Raw genomic sequence first — 20,445 nt, forward strand, 5'->3', positions numbered from 1 at the left:
TAACTAATGCAGAAGCAATTATCCTTCATGGCACTATTAAATGTGGAAGTTCTTTGAAAAATCAAATTTCTTTTGTCTTGGCAGAAATGCAATTAATATACAGAATCAACCCTAACAATCATATTTATGTAATCACTAATCTTGTTCAACTATACAAAATTATGTAGGCTACCGCTCCTCAGTAGAGAAACACAAGTAACTGTACAAAACACATGATTCAAACAGAAAAACTGTATCAACAAATTTATTAGTTAAAAAATTGTTAGTAATTTTTATTTTGAAAATTCTCAGTCGTGTCTGGCTTTTTAGTCATTTTGCTATTTTCTATTGCGAGCTGCTCATGAAGCTGTGGCAGGAGACATACAACAGTCTGAAGACGCAGCTTTACATACTCTGATATTCATTAAAATTTTTCCAAAGTATTTTATTCATATTCATGAGTGTATGATAGTCCTTAGGACTGAATTTTTGTCAGATGCATGACAATTAGCAGCTAGCTGGCACTCCTAAAATGTAAAATAAACAGCCATGAATATATGATATTCTTGAGAATTGAATTTTCTGAAATGCACACCAATCAGCAGCTAGCTGGCTATCCTAAAATCATTACTTATTGTGCCTATGAATAAAAGTGAGAGCTTTTCTAAGCCTGTCTTATTGGATCTAAGTAATACTATATTTCTTTGTTTAGCTCTTTAACATTACTTTTAAAATCAAAGTAGTTAAGGGAAAATTTTGATAACAAACTATTCTTATCTACATTAAAAACATTTGTTATTCAGATATCTTAGACTAAGCCTTTCTTCGTTCCATTAATAACTATATATACATCCCTCCTGGAAACCCTAGGTTATTATGGAGTTACAACATACCATCCAATTCCTTGAAATCTCTTAACCCTGCACTGCTCGCGCGGCGTCCGACAGACGCCAGGGATGTTTCTTTTTTAATTGTTTTATAAACGGATGCGTGAGCAACCTTATGCTGCCGTCTACCTTTCTGTCAACTATACACAAATAAGTAGAAATCATCGAAACAACGCTATTTTCATTTTAGTGCTGAGAGGAAGAGGTTATACGCTGATGTGCACTGCTGGAGTCTAAGAGACACCACACGACCATTTTTGATTCTAAAAGAAAGTATTTTAAAATTTATATATTCTAGTATTTTTAAGTTATATTATCAACAGCAGTCCCTAGTAGTGTTTTTTTTTTTTTTTTTAGTTTAGTAATAGGTGAAGGAAATTGTTTGTGAATATATTTAATTTTTAACGTAAAAAGAATGTATTTCTTTTGGTATTTATAATTTTTATGTGTAACATTTTTTTATTATTTATTTTCTTACCTTTAGATTCAAGATGACTTCTCAGAAAAAATTCAATATGGCATATGAGCGTAACAGAAAAATAGTACTACGTATGCTGATGAAAGAATATGAATCAGTTGATGAGTTTGATGATTATAGTGATGCAGAAGAAGATAGAGTGGAAACAAGAGACGAAAACACAGACATCGAGCAAGAAAAACTCCAACGATAGCGAGTAATGATTATATTGCCGATAATTATTTCCAAGGCCGGAATAAATCATAAAAATGATCAAAAGTTTGCCTACCTAAAAATAAAAAATATACGCACTCGGCAACATAATAGTCCGATAGTCACATAATAGATAGTCGCTCATTTATCATGGGAGAAAGGTGTCGCATAAAATGCTCGAAAGCCGGAGCAATGTTGGGCATAATTTTTTGACAATGGCATGCTATTTAATACAGTTAAGTTCACAAATGAAAAGATGCCCACAGTACAGGAAAATTATTCTCGGGAAAGGGATGCCCATTGGACCAACATAATTGGAATAAAAGCATTTCTAGGCGTATTACACATTTGTGCTTCTAAAAAGGACAATCATGCAAATACCAAGGATATATGGTCCTCTGATAAAACGGGTGTTGAGTTATGCCATCTAATAATGTCTGAAAATGATTTAGGTTCCTTTCATATTGATTGAGGTTCGACAATAGCGATTTTTTTGCTTCAAATTAATCTTACTTTGGTTGGAACTATGAGAAAGAATAAGAGTGAAATTCCTCCAGAGTTTACACATGCAAAGAATCGGGAAGTAGGAACATCATTGTTTGGGTTTCAGAATGACTCTAATGTCTTATGTAACTAAGGGAAACAAGTTGGTTCTGATTCTCTCCACTATGCATCATGATGATGTAATTGATGAATCATGTGAAAAAACAAGCCCAAATGATAACCTTTTATAATGCAACTAAATCAGGAGTTTATACTGTTGACCAGTTGTGTAGGACTTACAATGTCGCCAGGAAAACGAACAGATGCCCTATGGTCATATTTTATAGTATGATGAATGTAGCAGCTATAAATGCTCAAATAATATATCGTGCAAATAACTTATCAATCAACACCAGGCACAGTGAGTTTTTAAAACATTTGGGTAGCTTATGAGACGTTCTCAATGCTCATCATTACCTAGAAACCTCAAGCAGGATATTCAGGGCATTTTCCCAGATGAGGGTACAGTTCAGCTTACGATGGAGCCTTGAACTACTAAAAGGCAGACATGTCATGAATGTGGCCGTTCCAAGAACAGGTACACCAAGTACAAATACCACAGTTGTAAGCATTTTTACGTTTAGAAAACGCTCAGCAAATATGCGTTGATTGCTAGTTTGTGTAACTAACTAAATGAGACAATTTTACTTGTATTTTTCATTTGTATTTGAGTTAAATTGAATAAAATTAAGTCTCATTGTAAATTGAAGTTTTGTTATTTGTATTTGTAATATGATACCACAAATATTATGTGAGTTATTTCAATAATGCCTTTGTATTTATAAATTTGAATTGAATAACCTAAATATATGTTAGTACAGCAAAAATATACCTGGCGTCTGTTAGACGCTACGCGACTTTTAACGTAACAATACGCCACGCGAGCACTGCAGGGTTAAAACTATATTTGTAGCAAATAAACTGGCTACTGCTTTAAGAAATTTCTGCCTACGGCATAACTTTTTCTTCTTATTTTTGCAATAAAGCAGCTAGTGTTTTCTCTCCAAATTTGGCATTTTAGGGAAATAGCTTGATAAAGATACAATTATGTAACAAATAATTACCCATAGCAACAAATACTTTTGTCACAGTCACTTTAATGATACTCAGTCAGCTTTTTAGAACCATGTTGCCAGAAATTTTTCAACTAACACAGCAGGAGAAGAATTGAAAAGCTGCCACAAAAAGTAGCATATGGCATCAGAGGTGATGTAATTTCTGGTGATGTCATAGCGGTGTATGGTCACATGACTTCTGACATTATCACAAATTCAATCTCACTTGGTTGAGTTAGTTTCAGACCATAATTCAATTTTCAGTCAGTTTAATAACGTATTTTAGTTCTGTAGAAATTCTAGTCATGCATTTTTTAAATATTCATTTTTTCTTTTAATTGATCCAAGCTTTTATTTTTAAATGAATTTGTTCATATCCATTGAAGTGCTTGCTTACTTTTGGATTTTTAGGGCTTTTGTAAAACATTTTTTTGAGTTGACAGCTCATTTGTCTAATTCCTTATTTTTTGCCTTATTTTAATTAGTAATGCTTTTCAGTAAATTCTGCATTCTGCTAGTTTAACTTATTTAAGTTTGACTAGGTTGACGCAGGCTACATTTCCTTTGTTATCACAAGAGACTGAGAAAAACTGACTTAAAATTTGTAAAGCAATAAAATCATAAATATTAGTATTACTATGTATAGCACTCCTGAAATTTTTCTTTTTTTGTTTTACAATATTTTTCCTCTTATTATTATTGTTTTATGGAATTCACTTATCTATCAATAATACAATACAATCTTTGATCCATGAGTTCAAAGAAAAATTTTTAAATTGCCCTTAAACACAAGAGGTAAACAACTCGAATACATGTTGTTTTTTATAAGATTTTTAATGATTTTTTAATAAGATTTTAATTCAAAATGAGATCTGCTTTTTTTACTTTGTACCATCATCACCCATGCATACAATTAGCTCAAACATTTATAAAACGAAAGAAATGAGGATAACAGACCACAAAAATTAACAGAATGACGAGAGTTATAAATTAAAATTTTCTTTTAAACAACTACTGAACAACTTTTAAGCAACCAAAAAGTAAAAATCTTCTTTTGAAATCACATATATCATCTTTACATATATATTATATATTTCAATTTTTTAATTTTTATTTGATTTGTTTTTGAAAAGATAGCATTGTTATGTTTCTTAATTTTCTAATGTTTATTTCATTTACTTTGAGTCTCAAATTAACATGCATAAAAGCGAAGGTGTCGGGGGACATTTACTCAAGTATTTTGTAAATTTTATTACATAAATTGCTTTTCACTCAAAATTTATAAAGAATTTAGTATTGGCAAAAATGCTTCATTCAGAATGAGTTCTTTGGTACTCTACTTTGGTTATAAATCCCATCACTTCAAGGAACTATAATTTTGGCCTAATTTAATTTGCCAGTTTGGCATCATCATTCTTACTTAAGTAAAAGACAAAACACCTTCGCATTCAGGGGCGTAGCTAGAGGGAGGCAAGGCGAGGGGGCATCTGTCCCCGGGTGCAGAATCCAAGGGGCGCCAAACTGATGTTATGACATTTTATAATTAAATGTTTTCCATCCTTGGCAACCAGTAGGGGGCACAAAATATTCAGCTGTCCCTGGGCACTGAAAACCCTAGCTACGACTCTTTTCACATTTATTAATTATTGTTCATTGAACGGGAGGTGGTTTGTTCCCCTTGAAAAGTCAACTAATTTCTGATTAATAGCGATAATTACTTGTATTTAATTTTTAATTTCTTTTTCAAAGTTTGAAATTTTGTTATTCATGGTTTAAATTCAAATCCCCGTAACACTTTTTTTTTTTTTTTTTTTTTTTTTTTTTTTTTTTTTTATAAATTACATTCAAGTTACTTTAAAACACAATTTTTGGAATTAAACTTCCTAATATGGGTTCCCTTTTTTTTTTTTTTTTATACTTCTACTAAATTTATATTAGGAGATAATATAATCAATATTTCTTTCCCTTACCTAAGCAGAACTTTTTAGTACAGAAAAGAGAAATTAAAAATTTTTTTACAGAATTTTAGTAATGAAAAAAGCCAGAGTCGTAGCTAGGGTTTTCAGCACCCAAGGACAACTGAAGATTTTGAGCCCCCTACTGCTTGCCAAGGATGGAAAACATTTAATTCTAAAATGTTGTAACATCAGTTTGGCGCCCCTTGGATTCTGCGCCCGGGGACAGATGCCCTCCTCTAGCTACGCCCCTGAAAAAAGCATAAGAATGGTGTCTTGGAATTTTATAGATACAATGAGATAGTTACTCCAATTATGAATAGACGTTCATGGCTTAACTTCTAAAGATTTAACTGTTTTGGGCAGTATGTAAAAATTCTAAATATATTTCATTTTTAAATTAATCTAACAATTGAAATAAAGTATACTACAGAACAAAAACAGTGCATACTCTTTAAGACTTATGATTCCAGATAATTTTGATTTTCTGTGAAGATAACCGTTTCATAACAGCTATTGTAAATTTATGTTCTTATAAATAAAGATAATTTTTAGAAGTGGATTTCACAAAAGAAACTACTGCAATTATATTCCACTCTACTAAGATATCTTATGTAGTGTCATTGAGAAATATATTTTTCCCATCAAATTATATTATTTTGTTTGATCCATATAATTAGTTCTGATAAAATACTTCTTCCTTTTAAAATAAATTGGCTAGTAATTAAACTAAAATTAATTATATTACAGAACGTATTATCATATTGTACATGATTAATTTATTAATGCTTATAAGGCAAAAAACCATATAAAAATTAACATTTTTTACTTTTCGGTTGCTTAAAAGTTGTTCAGTAGTTGTTTAAAAGAAAATTTTAATTTATATCTCTCATCATTCTGTTCATTTTTGTGGACTGTTATCTTCATTTCTTTCGTTTTATAAATGTTTGAGCTAATTGTATGCATGGGTGATGACGGTACAAAGTAAAAATAGCAGATCTCATTTTGAAGTATGGAGTCTAGGTGTTCCAAATACATTCTATTTCAATGCTTGGTTCTGGTTAAAGTGACTCTTAACTAGAACCAAGCATCAAAATAGAATGTATTTGGTACATGCAGTTGCATTGTTTATTGGCAAACTTTAAACAAAGCAATCAACTAAATGTGAAAAAACACAAGTGACTGGCACTAAAATCTGTTTGTACCAGCTCTATGATCTCTGGATTGCCAGATGCCAACTTCTATTTAAGATTATATAAATTGCTTTTTTCAAATTACTTATTTATTTTTAATTAATTATAATACCTACATTATTTTAACATATAAGCATTTTTCAATGTAATAAAAATTTTTCAAGTTTCAAAAAATAGCACAAGGAAATGATGGGGTAACAAAAAATTTTTCAAAATCACATACAAATAAATTTTAGTCAAACAGTTTATCAAAAAACACAAATTTGCGGAAATTTAAGTTAAAAAGTTTGACAGCATTGTAAGATCAAACTATCAGTAATAAGACCCAAATTTTACCATGAAAATTAATACATAATAAATGAACTACATAAAAGCAAAAAAAAAAAAAAAAACTAAGAAATTAAGAAACTGGTGTAAAATAAGAATTTTTTAAATGTAGTTCATGTATTAATTTTCTTGGTAAAATTCGGGTCTTATTAATGATAGTTGAATCTTACAATGTTTTCAAGTTTTTTAACTTAAATTTTAATTTAGCAGCATTTTGTGCCAATTTGTTCTTTTAGTACTAATGTGCTTTATTCTCAAATCATTAACGACTTCTTTTTTCTTTTCTCTTTAAATTTGTGAAACATCGCACAATATGGTAATACTGCTTTAGATTCAGATACTTACAAGCAATGTCAGTTTTAGTCAAAACAAGAATGTTCACTTCTTTTAAAATTTTTCTTCTTCTATTCACAGACTTACTTGAAAATAAGATTTTTAATAAATTTCTTATTTTCCCATTAATTATGAAATCAAAATTTACTGAAGCAAAACTGACTAAGAATGCGCAAACATTAGAAATTTTTTGACATAAATGAAAATATCTTATTTTATCACTCAGATACATTTTCTACTTACAGAATAATTTTAGACCTTTTCATTCAATCATTTTTAAAGAAAAATCATATTCTAATTGCAAATACTCTTTCTTCCCTCATACTGAAGCATGTTTTGCAAACAAATTACTTTCACCTTTCCTTAGCAACTTATGATATTAAAAGAAAGAATGTAAATTATTTCTTTCAAACTCTTTGTTATTAAGGTAATCATCAGTTTGGGAAAATATCATCATCATCTGCCACTAAGTTGTTGTCATCCAGGATGAAATAGTAAACAAAAAGTAAGGAACTTGTATTTGTAAAGACATGAAAATATGTAATCTTAGCTTCAGAATAGAAATTAACATTAATTCTAAAAACACTTTTTGAAACCAAAAAGTTAATAATTCTGTTGCAGACGAGTAATTAAAATAACAACTTTGAGACTGTTATTCAATTACCTAGTTCTCTCACTTCAATTTTCTTCTCAATTAGTGATAATGTTCATTTCACAATAATCTTGTCATCGTCCAATCATCTTCTGCTAGTTGATGAAATTCACTAGATTAACCAATTATTCAAGTTATTTTCTCTCTTATTTGTAAAATTACAGTTCACTTTTAAAGACTGAAGAATATATGACATCCTTTGCAAGTGTGTTTTAATACATATAAGTGAAACAATGCCACTTTTGAAATTTAGCATTAAGCACAGCAAATCTTTATTACAGAAACTATGGAGGGAAAAAATTAATAATATTTTTATCATAAATCAGATTTTTAACTATTCTTTAAATTTTTCTTGAGCTAAAATTATCTTATTCATACAGTGAATTAAATTTGTTTCACACAGACATTAATATGAGTTATAAAATTCTTTAAAGGCTTCCACATTTATAAAAACTTGCACATTAATTAATGATTAAATTCATTTTAATCTTCCTTTTCCTTTTAATTTGGCTCAACAGGTGGCACCACATGCATATGCATATATAGATAACTGGAGGTTGCTGGGTATACAGGTGATATAATTTAAAACATTACTACTACTAATAATAAATCTACCCAGTGATGAATGAGAATATATTTTGAAATACACAGATCCTTTTATTTAAAATTAAAAACTAACTAAGATAAGATATAATTCTGCCCAGTTTCAAACTTGATGTGCTTTTCATACATCAACCACATTATAATGCCATCTTTGCTACAATTACTCCAGCAAAATTTTGGCTTTGCTTCAAGTTGCAGCAGTCAGTTAAAGTGATAAAAGATATTAATGGGTAATAAAAATGCCCCAAAACAACACAATTAAGTAAAAGAAATAACTAAATTAAAATAAGAAACCACAGAATACCAAAAATGTCATTGTCTAAAATTAAATTTAAGTAATGAATGACCTGTTGTGAGCATGAATCCTCTATATGGACTGCAGAACAATCAAATGCTCATGCAGATATCAGTCACTCTCATTCATCAGCTCTATGAGAATTCACATTTCTCGCTAAATCTCATTTGTCTATTCAATAAAATGCATAACCAATTAAAAAATCCAGAGAATGTCTAATGTTGTCTAAATTGATAATAGATCGCCAAGCTGGAGATGGTTTTGTCAACAAATTTTTGTCACCAAATTTGGCAAGAAATTACCAAAAATTGACCAATTTGGTGACATGTGGGTTAAGTCCCTGGGTAAAATCCTAGTATACGGTGCAGCCTTGGCGTGACTTTGAAAATTATCGCCAACACCAAAAATGATCCAAAGAACGTCTATATATATACTATACACACATAGTATATATACTATATACATAGTATATACTATGTTTAACTGTATATTTTCTTTGAATGACCGGTTAACTATTCATCGTATATGTCCCGCTTTTACTGCTCATCATAAAGTCACCAAAAGTAGCCAAATCCTGTGTGCACTGGATACTAGGATTAAACCAGTCCCTGTATAACTGTAATTGGTATTATAATTGAATACCTGTAATTGAACCCTTTATGTTACTGCAACCGTATCCGGACTTCATATGCCTTCCAGTAATTTCGAAAAGTGGAAGGTATAAGAGATTTCTTTACGGCCGAAAACCAGAAACAGCATCAGTTTCTCGGATATTGGGAGTATTGAAATATCTGTGTAAGCTTCACTCTTTAGATGCACTTTGTACTGCATTGTGTTTAACAGTCTTAGTAGTCTGAAGTGTAACAGATTTTGCTCTGTGATACTGAGAACAGCTGTACGAGTATTTTTGGGGAAAGTTCCAGAACTGCAAAGTGTTTCTTTCGGAAAAATAAATTTTATCAAGCTATCGTTGATTCTGTATGCATTCAATCCAGTACGAATCCATATAACAATGCTAAAATGCCAGAGTAGCAAAAAGACACTGCACCTGCTGATAATTTAATATTTACATAATTGTAATAATCAAGAGAGACATAGAAAAAAAAAAGGGTAAAGGATATGGTTACCTATATTTCAGGGTGACCCTTGGATTATCGCTAAGTTGTTGTTTCATTTATGGTAACCTGAGTAGTTGAATGTTATGGAAACCCTTTTATGACACAATTGATCACATGATTGCGGTGAATTTGACTGATGGGAAAATATTTATAAGGGCTTGATTGTGTATTGGATGTAGGTTAGGAAGTACATTGCTTATTTTGTGGTTTACATGGTAAAATGGCTGAATGTGGTAAGATTAATTTGAAGTTTCTGTACGATTTAGAATGAAAGGAGAAAAAGCATTAATTGACTGATGTGTAAATGAAGGTTTACTTAGTAGACCATTAAAAGCATCCTGTTTGTATGAAGGAAGTGCGTATGGTCGAACGTCAAAGGATATTTTGTATTCTTATGTTTGTGAATTTATGTGACGATGCCAGTATATAGTAGACTCTAGTTCAGATAATTCAGTATACAGACGAATGTGAGGGACTGATAATAAAGTTTATAAACTTTGAATTATAATGAAGTATTAGTTATACATATTTGCAAAAGAAAATGTCATGTTAGCCACTAATTTCCGATGATGAACACATATGTAACTACACTTTTAAAACAAATTCATCTTCCGTTTCCGTTCGTGAGTATACATGCAGGAAAAGAGATTTTCATTTACTTCAATTGGTTTCTTTAAAACGTGCTTCTTCACTGGTTCTTTACAATTTAGGGCTTAAATTTTTTGAAGAATTAAATACTATGATTCTGATACAGAATACTTTTCTAGATACCGATGTCCTAACCTCATTTAATTTAAAAACCTAAACAAGAATTTTATATTACTTTCAGAGTATACACCTTAATTTCTTTTCTCTTATTGTAATGGGAAACTTTAAAACGTAATACATTAAAACTAAATAAATCTTTTAAATACATTAATAGATTTTCTTACTTGAATGCAACCTTCTGGTTGATATGGTATACCCATTTGTTTAAAAGCTACTGCTAAATCTTCAGCAGTAATCCGATCATCATTTGTGACATCTAGTTGTTTAAAAAGTTTAATTAATCTCTGTTGCTCTTTGGGTGGCAGTTCATCAAAGGTGTGAGAGGTGTGATGATAATTCACAGTCATCATACTATGTTATGTTGCAATATGTAAAAAAATAAAATATACTATTTCCATAAACATGCGCACCTTTCAATCATCATAATGGTAACAATTTTGCACATTTATTATCATAAAATACCGAAAGCGCGTGTATATCTCCCACTACTCTCTCTTTCCTGAGTAGAGTTGTCAAAACAGAGCATCGCGCTGTTGCAATAATATGCTGCGCTAAAATTTCAAAATTTAGGATTAAAATTATATTTTTAAATGTTATGAACAATATAATCACTTACAAATCAAATTTGACATAAACTGCTTACTGTATAATAAATTACTTAAGATTTTAATAACTGACATTTCGGTCTATCGAGTCAATGAAGAAAAATATTCAAAGCGCGACACAGTGTATAAATATATATATATATATATATATATCCAAAATTCGCCTGTAATAATGCTTTTTATTTACGTAATTTTTATCGTCTTAAATTATAAAATTTTATTTATTGTTTATTGAACTTTTTCATTTCGTCAACGTTGTTGAAGAAGAAGATGAAACAGTCTTCAGTAGTAGCGATTCGTATGAGTTTATTTTTGAGAAATTAGCAAATATGCCTTTAGAAAGTCCTTAAAAACTTCCATTTAAAATTTTATATTTTACGACGAAGAAAACAGTTTTCCAGAAGATGTTAAAAAAATGCGCTAAATTTATCTTCGAATATCTTTGATAAAATGTAAATCTGTCATTGTCACAATTGTGTAGGCTTGAGGAAATTTCAAATCTTGTATTAGTTTCCTGTATTCGATGTTTTGTAAATAATTCCTGGTAAGATACATTTTTATTAAATTAATTTAAAAACGTTTGTATTCTTTTAGTGTTTGATTGAAAGTTACAAGCAACTGGGGTGTGGATTCTTTAGTTTTATTATATGTTTTTGAAATTTGTGATGGTATATGAAAGCTTCCTTACGACTTTTGAAAAATCATGATTTTATGTAGATTTTATTTCTAATATCATACTTGCGTATTCTATCGAAAACTCTTGAACAAAATTCGTAAACTAAAGCATGTATGGCGAATTAAAAGATTGAATATCTAGTTAATCCCTTTATTTCTTGATTCCGTAGGAGGAAAAAGTTATAAAAAATGTGCTGTGTAAACGTAACTTTCCTTATGAAAAACATACGAGAGATGCAAAAAAAGAACGAAATGCTAATTATAAATCTTACTCAAATCGAAGTTGTTCAGTTGCATAAAAACTACCGTGAATGAATAATAAAATATGGAAATTGTTTGTGTGAATAAAAGTTTGCATACAGATAAATAACTGCCAAAATGTTGTAACAAAATTTATCTAAATAATATTAAATAAATATAATGGGGAAAACAAAGTAATGTGAATAAATATATAACTCATTTCTTCCCTGCTAGTCTGTATTCTGATTTTTGTAGCTGTTCATTTCCTAGTACATTTGAAATACTCAGTTATTTTGTACTCCATTTAGCCTGTCTTTAGCAAATAGTTGTAATTTTTTAACATTGCTAGTTTCATTCAGTCTGATTCCTGAGAGTGGAAGGAATTAGCTGTATTGCTGTTTTTGTGGTTTTCTTCATGCTTAATTTAAATATGAACTATTTTTCTTTACGAAGGCATTTGTTTTCTAAACAAAAGTTGTTTATCGTTAGTAGCTACCGATTAGGGTGTGTAAATAATCCTATTATTTTAGGTAGGTGGTATAAAAGTTTCCTTTCTTTTTGGACAAAATCCATCATCTATCATTTATTCATTTATTTTGACTGCATTTCAGTATTTATGAATGAGGCTTTGAATAATGGTATGAAAAGGAAGCCAAAATTCTTTGTTATACAAAAAAGGATATAAATATTTAAAAAAAAAATATTTGCCATTGCCATATAAGGTATTTTCTATGTATAATCCCTGTTAGAAATTTCTCCTTTTTGCCTTAGGAGTTGTAAATCACTCTTATATGGATATATATTTGGCTAAAATGCGTGTTTTTATAATTAACAAACTGATAATGAGATGATTCAACCATTAATAGTAGAAGTCTGGAAAACACTATATAATAATAAAGATAATTATCTAATTATTTTTCTAATAAATGCAATGTAATATTTCAAAATATCTTGATTCATGATGAAATATACTTGCCTAATCCTCAGAACATTCCACTATTTATTTTATTTATTATTATATATATTTTTTTAAATTTTACTTTTAATTTCAATAGCATAGATGGAGTTCCATTGATCCTTAATTCAAATTTAGCAAAATAAAAATCTGAAAATTTCTTTTCACATTTATATAACATATTTTGTTTTATAAAAAAAGTGTTCCCTTATATTGAAAGTTATCTTGAAGTGTGTTCAAATTCTTAAAAATACTTCGAGTTTTAATATCGGCTATTTCCAGCAGTACACATTAATTTATAAACTTCATTGTGTGTTTCTCAGTCTCATTGCTATGTATATCAAGTATATTCCTATATATCATATGTGTGGCCTAATTTCACCAAATGTGGTGATATGTGTTCTGCGCTGGTTTTTTGGCACGATTGTGTGTTGTATGGCAACCCTTTTGAGGTTGAAATATCTTTTGGTGGAATAGTTTAATCGCTCGTTGGTTCGTGTTGTCGTGAGTGTTTTGAAATGGCCTATGTTGCAATGAGAGACGTGGTGGGAAGATTTCAGTCGCGTATTTTAGATTGTGTGCAGAGTAAATTTAGTATGGAAAGATGGAGTTGTTAACGAGTCTTTTGTTCACGGGCGTGTTTATGCGGATTGGAGTGTATTTTTGGAATTTCTTTGGGAGTCGGGACTTTTAAAACGGAGTTTGGTGTGTCCGAAATGCAGAGCTGATATGAGAACTCGGATGAAGAATGGTGTTCCTGATAGACTTGTGTGGGTTTGCAGTCAAATTGTTTCTGGTAAAGTATGTGGGTGTCAGCAGAGTTTAAGGTTTGGAGCTTGGTTTTCGTGTAGTAAGTTAACGTTGGAGAAAGTTCTTATCATTACTTTCAAAACTTTGAATCGTAGGACGACATGTGATATAACAAAATCGTGCACTTTTCTTCACAGATGTTGTGTGACTGGCGAAATTTTATTAACGAATGTATTTTGGACTTTATATGCTCTGTGTCTGAGAAGATAAAGGGTAAAGATAAAGTGGTGAAAGTTAATGAATCGAAGTTCGGCAAAAGGAAATATCATCCTGGGGTACTATTCCGTTTTGAGGACCGTAAAAAAATTGCAGCGAAAATGTATGCGCAAAAGCGCCAAATCTAGCAAATGTGCCCATCCAACAGTGCGCCAAATCTAGCGTACACGCTGATTTCAGATTGCGTTAAGTTTATATTATTTTATATTTCCTAAGATGCCATTGAAATACTAGTTTAATTTTTAAATCCTTTTTTGATATCCTATGGATTTCACAATTTGGGAATTGCCCATGATGAAAAGAAAAGTCTGCAATATAATTTTGGGTAAAGTGGAATTGCACATACTCAATATTCATGTACACATCGATCTATTTTCACTTAAAAAAAATCCCAAAATTGCACAAAAATGGCACTGCGCACACCCTTGACTTTATCTGTGTACACATCAACCTATTTTCATTTAAAAAGTAAAAGAAAATTGATAAAAATGCAATTGTTTTTACCCTTGTAAAAAGCGGCAAACAAATAAGTGGACGATTCTGCACTTTACCGAGAATTGTTTCAAAGAAAGGCATCATTCATTATAGAAAATTATATTTGAACAACCAACGAGATGAAATTATGCTTTAGCGATAACTCGGTAGCGAAATAACGATGCAGGCATCCATTCAGTTATGTTTAGCAATTTTTATGTAAATTATAATAATGATCTGAAATAGTTATTTACTCTTATGCTTGCATTCAGCCATCTTTTGCCTTTTTTATATAAATTATAATAATAAAAGAGTAGTATATGAAATTAACCTTTCATCTAAATTAAAACATCAATCTTAAATAGTTATTTACTATTATACTTCCTTTCTTGCGTTAGGGTTGCCGCAATTATTTTTGGCAGCACTGGCATCAACAATAGTTTGGCGATTTTTTACAGCCCTCAAAACCGAATAGTACCCATCCTGGCCATGCTGTTGAGAGGCAGGGGGTATTTGGAGGTGTGGAAAGAGGGTCTGGGAGATTATTTTTAGTGGCTGTGCATGATAGAAGTAAGGAAACGCTGATGCAGTGTATTAAAGAGTGGATTGAGCCTGGTACAACTGTTTTTTCGGATGGCTCGAAATCATACATGGATTTAAAAAAAGAAGATTTTGAACATTTATTTGTGAACCATAGTATAAATTTTGTGGATAGCAAGTCTGGCTGTCATATAAATACCATAGAGAGTATGTGGCGGCGTGTTAAAGCTACGTTGCCTACTTATAATAGGAAATGCAATTTTCAGTTCCTGTAAATATCATATATTCCTGTAAAAAGGAATTGATAAAAATTCCTCTTTTGACCTATTGTTAGGAGAGTTCCTCTTATGGCCTTAAGCCTGAATTCAAGTCCCAGAATAGGCATGAATACTGTCTATAAGTACATAGTGTCTTTATAGCATGGGTCACTGCATGAAAATTGTGATGGAGATGTGTCTGACTTAACTTCATGGATGTATAAAATTCTGATATTCATTGGCTGTTTGATATCTTCTCACATAAGAGTGATAAGAAACAGCAAAGTTAATATAATAAGAGTTTACTTTTCTTATAAATCCTTGGAAAAAAGAAATATTAAGAATTTAATTTAAGCATTATCTCAATAAGAGTATATATTGATTTTTTTTTTTTTTTTTTTTTTTTTTATAAGCATAGTTATTTTAAAAATAGACACTTCAAGTCCAATGCCGTTCTCCCCATTTATGCCCCTGTTGTCATCACCATGCAGCATTTATTTGAGACTAATTCGTCATTTAGAATGTTCTAGAAGAAATTTCTTTTGTTGTTGCAGTTGACCTTTAGGACAGGAAGTACGTGACAGGAGGGGTCAGAGGTTGCCACTGAAGCTTCGATTTAAGTCATCTGGTTTTGGCGATCGGGGTGTCCAGTCATTGGCTAAGTGAAGAGCGGCGCGCATGTGTGATCACCCTAGTTTCTGTCATTCAGGGGTTGAAACGTAAATTTTAGTCCCAAATAGGGAGCGATAAATAATGCCATTATGGGAGCCCGTGTTTGTGAAGGAGACGAAGAAAATTTGTAGTTTGAATCACTTTTTGACTAAGACTTGGACTTTGAACTTGCTCTTGGGATGAGCGGTAGAAAGGAGAAAAAGATGTAGTTCGTCATCGAGCAGTGCTTCCGGCAGGGAGCAGCAATTATGCTCCCCGGCCGCGGGTTTCGCAAAAATGCGAGGGAAAAAAACTGTTGAGTGAATAACAAAAAATTAACAGAGACTTTGCTCTATATCTGTATCGGCAAAACCCAGGACGATATCCTCTGAACTTAGACTTGAAAACAGAAGGAAGGAATTGGGTTAGCTTGGACTGATGAAAAACCTGCGTCAGCCGTTCTCTAAAATACCTAGCTTCATAGTCTATGATTTCCCTTGTGGAGCTGAGAGTCTATGCCGGCAGCTGTGTGGGACAAGCAGTTCTCCTGCCTTTCAGTGTGAAAAATTTTCTGCTACGGAAACCAGTTGTAGGTGTTCACGTCGCTTTAGTTTTCCTTCCAAAGGATGTGGTTATTCCGTGAATGCGAGGGCTCACCAGTCTTTTCAAGGCACTCTTCAAGTCTTCTGCGTAACAGATAAGTTTTTTTTGTTATCAATTTTTCTTATGAACTTTTAGGAATTTGAACTTTATACTTAAATTGAATCTCTAAATTAATTCTAAATGGCTGAAAATTGTCTCCCCTTTCCCCTTCTTAATTTACCGAGACAAACAGGAAAATCTTAATAAGTTAATTGTGGTGTAAAAATATAGTTTGTTTGGTACTATTCGGTTTCGAGGTTCGTAAAAAATCGCCAAACTATTGTTGATGCCAGTGCTGCCAAAAGTAATTGCGGCAACCCTAACGCAAGAAAGGAAGTATAATAGTAAATAAATCTAAATATTGATGTTTTAATTTAGATAAAAGGTTAATTTCATATAATATTTCGCTACCGAGTTGTCGCTAAAGCATAATGTCATCTCGTTGGTTGTTCAAACATAATTTTCTATAATGAATGATGCCTTTTCTTTGGAAACATTTTCGGTAAAGTGCATAATCGCCCACTTATTTCTTTGCCGCTTTTTACGAGGGTAAAAACAATTGGAATGGTGAAGATGCCTGGAGAGGTGGAAAGCAATCTGAAGGGGATGCATCATGTGTGCAGGGTGTCTCAAAAGGTCATTTCCAAACCTAACATGCTTGTTTGTCATACTATGACAAACAAGATTTACATAGGAACTTATGTCTGAAAATGCAATTGGCGACTGCAAGAGGACAATGTTCGCTATAGAAAAGTGAGAAGTGTGATCATTTCAGGGAAGGACATTGCTAAAGAAAAATGAATCAGTTCATTAACTCTGTTCTTTATGGACATTTTGTAGAAAAAGTGTTGCTAGATCTGATGGTTGACATTCCAGCATTACACACAGAAACATCTTGTTTCAGCATGATGGAGCACCTGTACATTTTAGCAGCATTGTGCGGGAATGGGGCATATCCTGATCGCTGGATTGGCAGAGGCAGACCAGTTGCATGACCACCACGATTTCCTGACCTGACATCCCTGAATTTCTATCTGTGAGGATACATGAAGTCCATGATGTATTAGAGAACAGGACCATCGGATATGAATCTCTGCCAGGATCATGAATACGGTGGCATGTGTCTGTGGCACACCTGCCCATTTGAAACAGGACCGTGAATCCATGCATGGATGTTGTAATGCATGCATTGTGGTGTAAGAAGGAATTTTGAACATCTCTGATTTAACCATGTTCTTTAATAAAAGTCATATTCTCTTCCTACATCCTTTCTTTTTTCCCCCTCTACGCTTGCGAACATAGCCCCCTAGCAGTCGATATTTGCATTTTCGGACACAAGTTCCTATGTAAACCTTGTTTGTCATGGTATGACAGGCCAGAAGTTTGGCAATGACCTTCTGAGACACTCTGTATATAGGTTCCCACATAAATATTTTTTTGTGAGGGTGCAAATAATTAGAAATACTGTGAAAAATAGTTTTCATTTTCATGGAACGATGTAGGTTAATTTTTTATATTCGTAGTTTGAAGTAAAACCGTGCACCTTTAATTAATTCCATGAATATAAAGTTTAAAATGTTTATTAAATGCGAAAGTTCCAAAAACTAATTATAAGAACTTTTAAGAACTAAATTACAAAATCATATTGTAGTTTATTTTAGAGTATTTAGCATAGCTAATAATGCTCAAACAATAGCACTATCCTAATTATTCTTTTTCACTCTTGATGTAAATTTATATATTTCACAATAAATTGTGAAAATAATTTTTTAGTAACTCCCGTGCTGTTTATCTTGGGTAAATTTTAACCTATCAACAGTTTTCTATATATTCATTTACTATGAATGAAACATACCCAGTTATGTTGTGTGTTTTAATGTTAAGCAATAATTATTTAAGTTATAATAATTAATTCACTTACATTATTTTTTTATACTTCCTTATTATAGCAGCCTCCGAGGCTGAATTGCAGATCAAGCAAGATATCTCCCCAAAGTTTTGCCATTCTTATTTATATTAACATGTTACATTTTTTCTGTCATCACATTTTCTTATATTAGCAATATTTTTTCATTTTTGCCAAAGATTTTCAAATTCACATTGATTTTTTAAAAATATTTACTTTTTGTGTGTGTATGAATATGGGGTGTGTACATCTAATACAAAGATTCAATAGGCATATAAAATGGTCAAAAACGATGAAAATTTGAACGTAAGAACAACAGCAGCAGCAGCAGTGGAAATTTTGTATGTGATAATGAAAATATTTGTATGAAATTTTATTGTAAGGTATTAACTCTCTGAGCACCATGACCAGCTTTATTCAATCATGATATTTTTGGTCACTTGCTAAATATTAGCTTATGATTTAAGATATTTTGCTTTCTTACTTTTATTAATAACATAAATGCCATCTTGATGAATGCAAGTTTATGAAAATAGGGATTGAAATAGGTAAATATACATATTTAACTAATACAGATCTTCATGACAAATCCAAAAATCTGGGCCGCTCAGATGGTTAAAATAATTTTAAGCTAGCCCAGCTAATCAAGATTTATTTGCGCTCTTGGTATTACTTGTTGTTTTAAAACGCATGAGTTATTATTCGATATAATGTTCCTTGCAGATTCCATCATCCAATAACAGTTTGCATCTACAAAGCCAATAGAATGTCTACACTTGCAAAAATAGCTTTTTTAACTATGCAGCACATTTATTATTGCCATCTGTCATAAATCAAAAATAGCATGTATTATTATTTTTCATTTAAATGCTTACTTATTCATAAATAATTTTCTCTACCAACAGATCTGTTCTACAAAATGATTTTGCAAATTTAAGTGCAAAGTAAGAATGTCTTTCATGTTAAAGAAAAAGAAGTACAAGTTTAAAGTAGATCTTGTTTTACAAGAACTATCTGCTGTTCCATTTGTAAATGGAATCCTTTTTGCAAAAATCAGGCTTGTAGATGGGGGAACTTTCACTGAATCATCTCAAAAGTGAGTATTTTTCTGTTTCTATTCTGATTGCCATATGTTATGATAGTATGTGTGATATAAATTTTTATATTAAGATTTTTTTATAAGTCTATAAAAAAAAATTTCTGTGGGATAATGTAGATAAACACATTACACTTATGATTTATTTGGATTTAACATTTTCAAAATATTTGCATCTTTTATCACACATGGTGCCAAATCATTTTTGAAAAGTGTGAAAGCTTGTTTTGTGGAATGATATATATATATATATATGCATATCCCACTGCAAATTTTCTTTAATTTCTAAGTTTTTTTTTTTTTTTTTTTTTTTTTTTTTTTTTTTTAAAGCTTTTAGTTTTGTCCCTCACAAAATATTCATAGAGACTAAATCTAGAAAAGGTTGCAGTAAAAATATATTTACAAGTGTCCCTTGGCGATTTTTGGTGGTACATGGACACCGAGTTTCTGCAATTCTTTTGACCTTGTTATTTTGGCTTTGTGTAGTGGCAGTTTTTGCACCAAAAATCTCCGCTACACAAATCCAAAATAACAAGTCAAAGTTGCACGAACTCGGTATCCATGTTCATATCGACCTATTTACGCATAAAAAAAAACAGAGAATTGTGCAAACTAGGCATTGCGCACTCCGTTGACTTTGTCCATGTACACATCGATCCATATTCACTTAAAAAGTCAAAGGAGCAGCCAACAAAAATATATAATCTCAATAAACTTACATTTTAAATCAATCAATGAAATAACATAAAAAAAGGAAATTCATCTTAGCACTACACAAAGGAAATATCCACTTACCTTATTACAAATTTCCTTGTCTTCAGTCAAACAAAATTCTTTAACAGCATCCATAAACTTCCTGAAATTGTCTGAACTAAAATCTGTATACTGGCATCGCCATATAAATTCACAAAAATAAAAGTAAAAAATATCCTCCGTAATGCAGGTATCCTTTGACGTTCAACCATACACATTTCCTTCCTACAAACAGAATACTTATAAT

The 20,445-nt window shown here is 31.3% G+C and overlaps 2 protein-coding genes across 4 annotated transcripts in view; one reads left to right on the forward strand and one right to left on the reverse strand.

The window, feature by feature from the left end:
* Window positions 1-10,872, reverse strand: part of SCaMC (Short Calcium-binding Mitochondrial Carrier) — a 66,053-nt gene extending 55,181 nt beyond the window's left edge. For both annotated transcript variants that reach the window (XM_035357210.2, XM_085822739.1), the window contains exon 1: window positions 10,543-10,872. In XM_035357210.2, the coding sequence (XP_035213101.1) occupies window positions 10,543-10,728 (186 nt within the window). In that variant the 5' untranslated portion in view covers window positions 10,729-10,872. The remainder of the gene's footprint in view (window positions 1-10,542) is intronic.
* A 386-nt stretch (window positions 10,873-11,258) lies between these two features.
* Window positions 11,259-20,445, forward strand: part of LOC118187026 (EEIG family member 2) — a 43,922-nt gene continuing 34,735 nt past the window's right edge. For both annotated transcript variants that reach the window (XM_035357211.2, XM_035357212.2), the window contains exons 1-2: window positions 11,259-11,527; window positions 19,255-19,445. In XM_035357211.2, the coding sequence (XP_035213102.1) occupies window positions 19,300-19,445 (146 nt within the window). In that variant the 5' untranslated portion in view covers window positions 11,259-11,527; window positions 19,255-19,299. The remainder of the gene's footprint in view (window positions 11,528-19,254; window positions 19,446-20,445) is intronic.

The sequence above is a fragment of the Stegodyphus dumicola genome, chromosome 8 (assembly GCF_044657685.1).
Source record: "Stegodyphus dumicola isolate Sdum_Otavi_A_Nest chromosome 8, ASM4465768v1".
NCBI lineage: Eukaryota > Metazoa > Arthropoda > Arachnida > Araneae > Eresidae > Stegodyphus > Stegodyphus dumicola.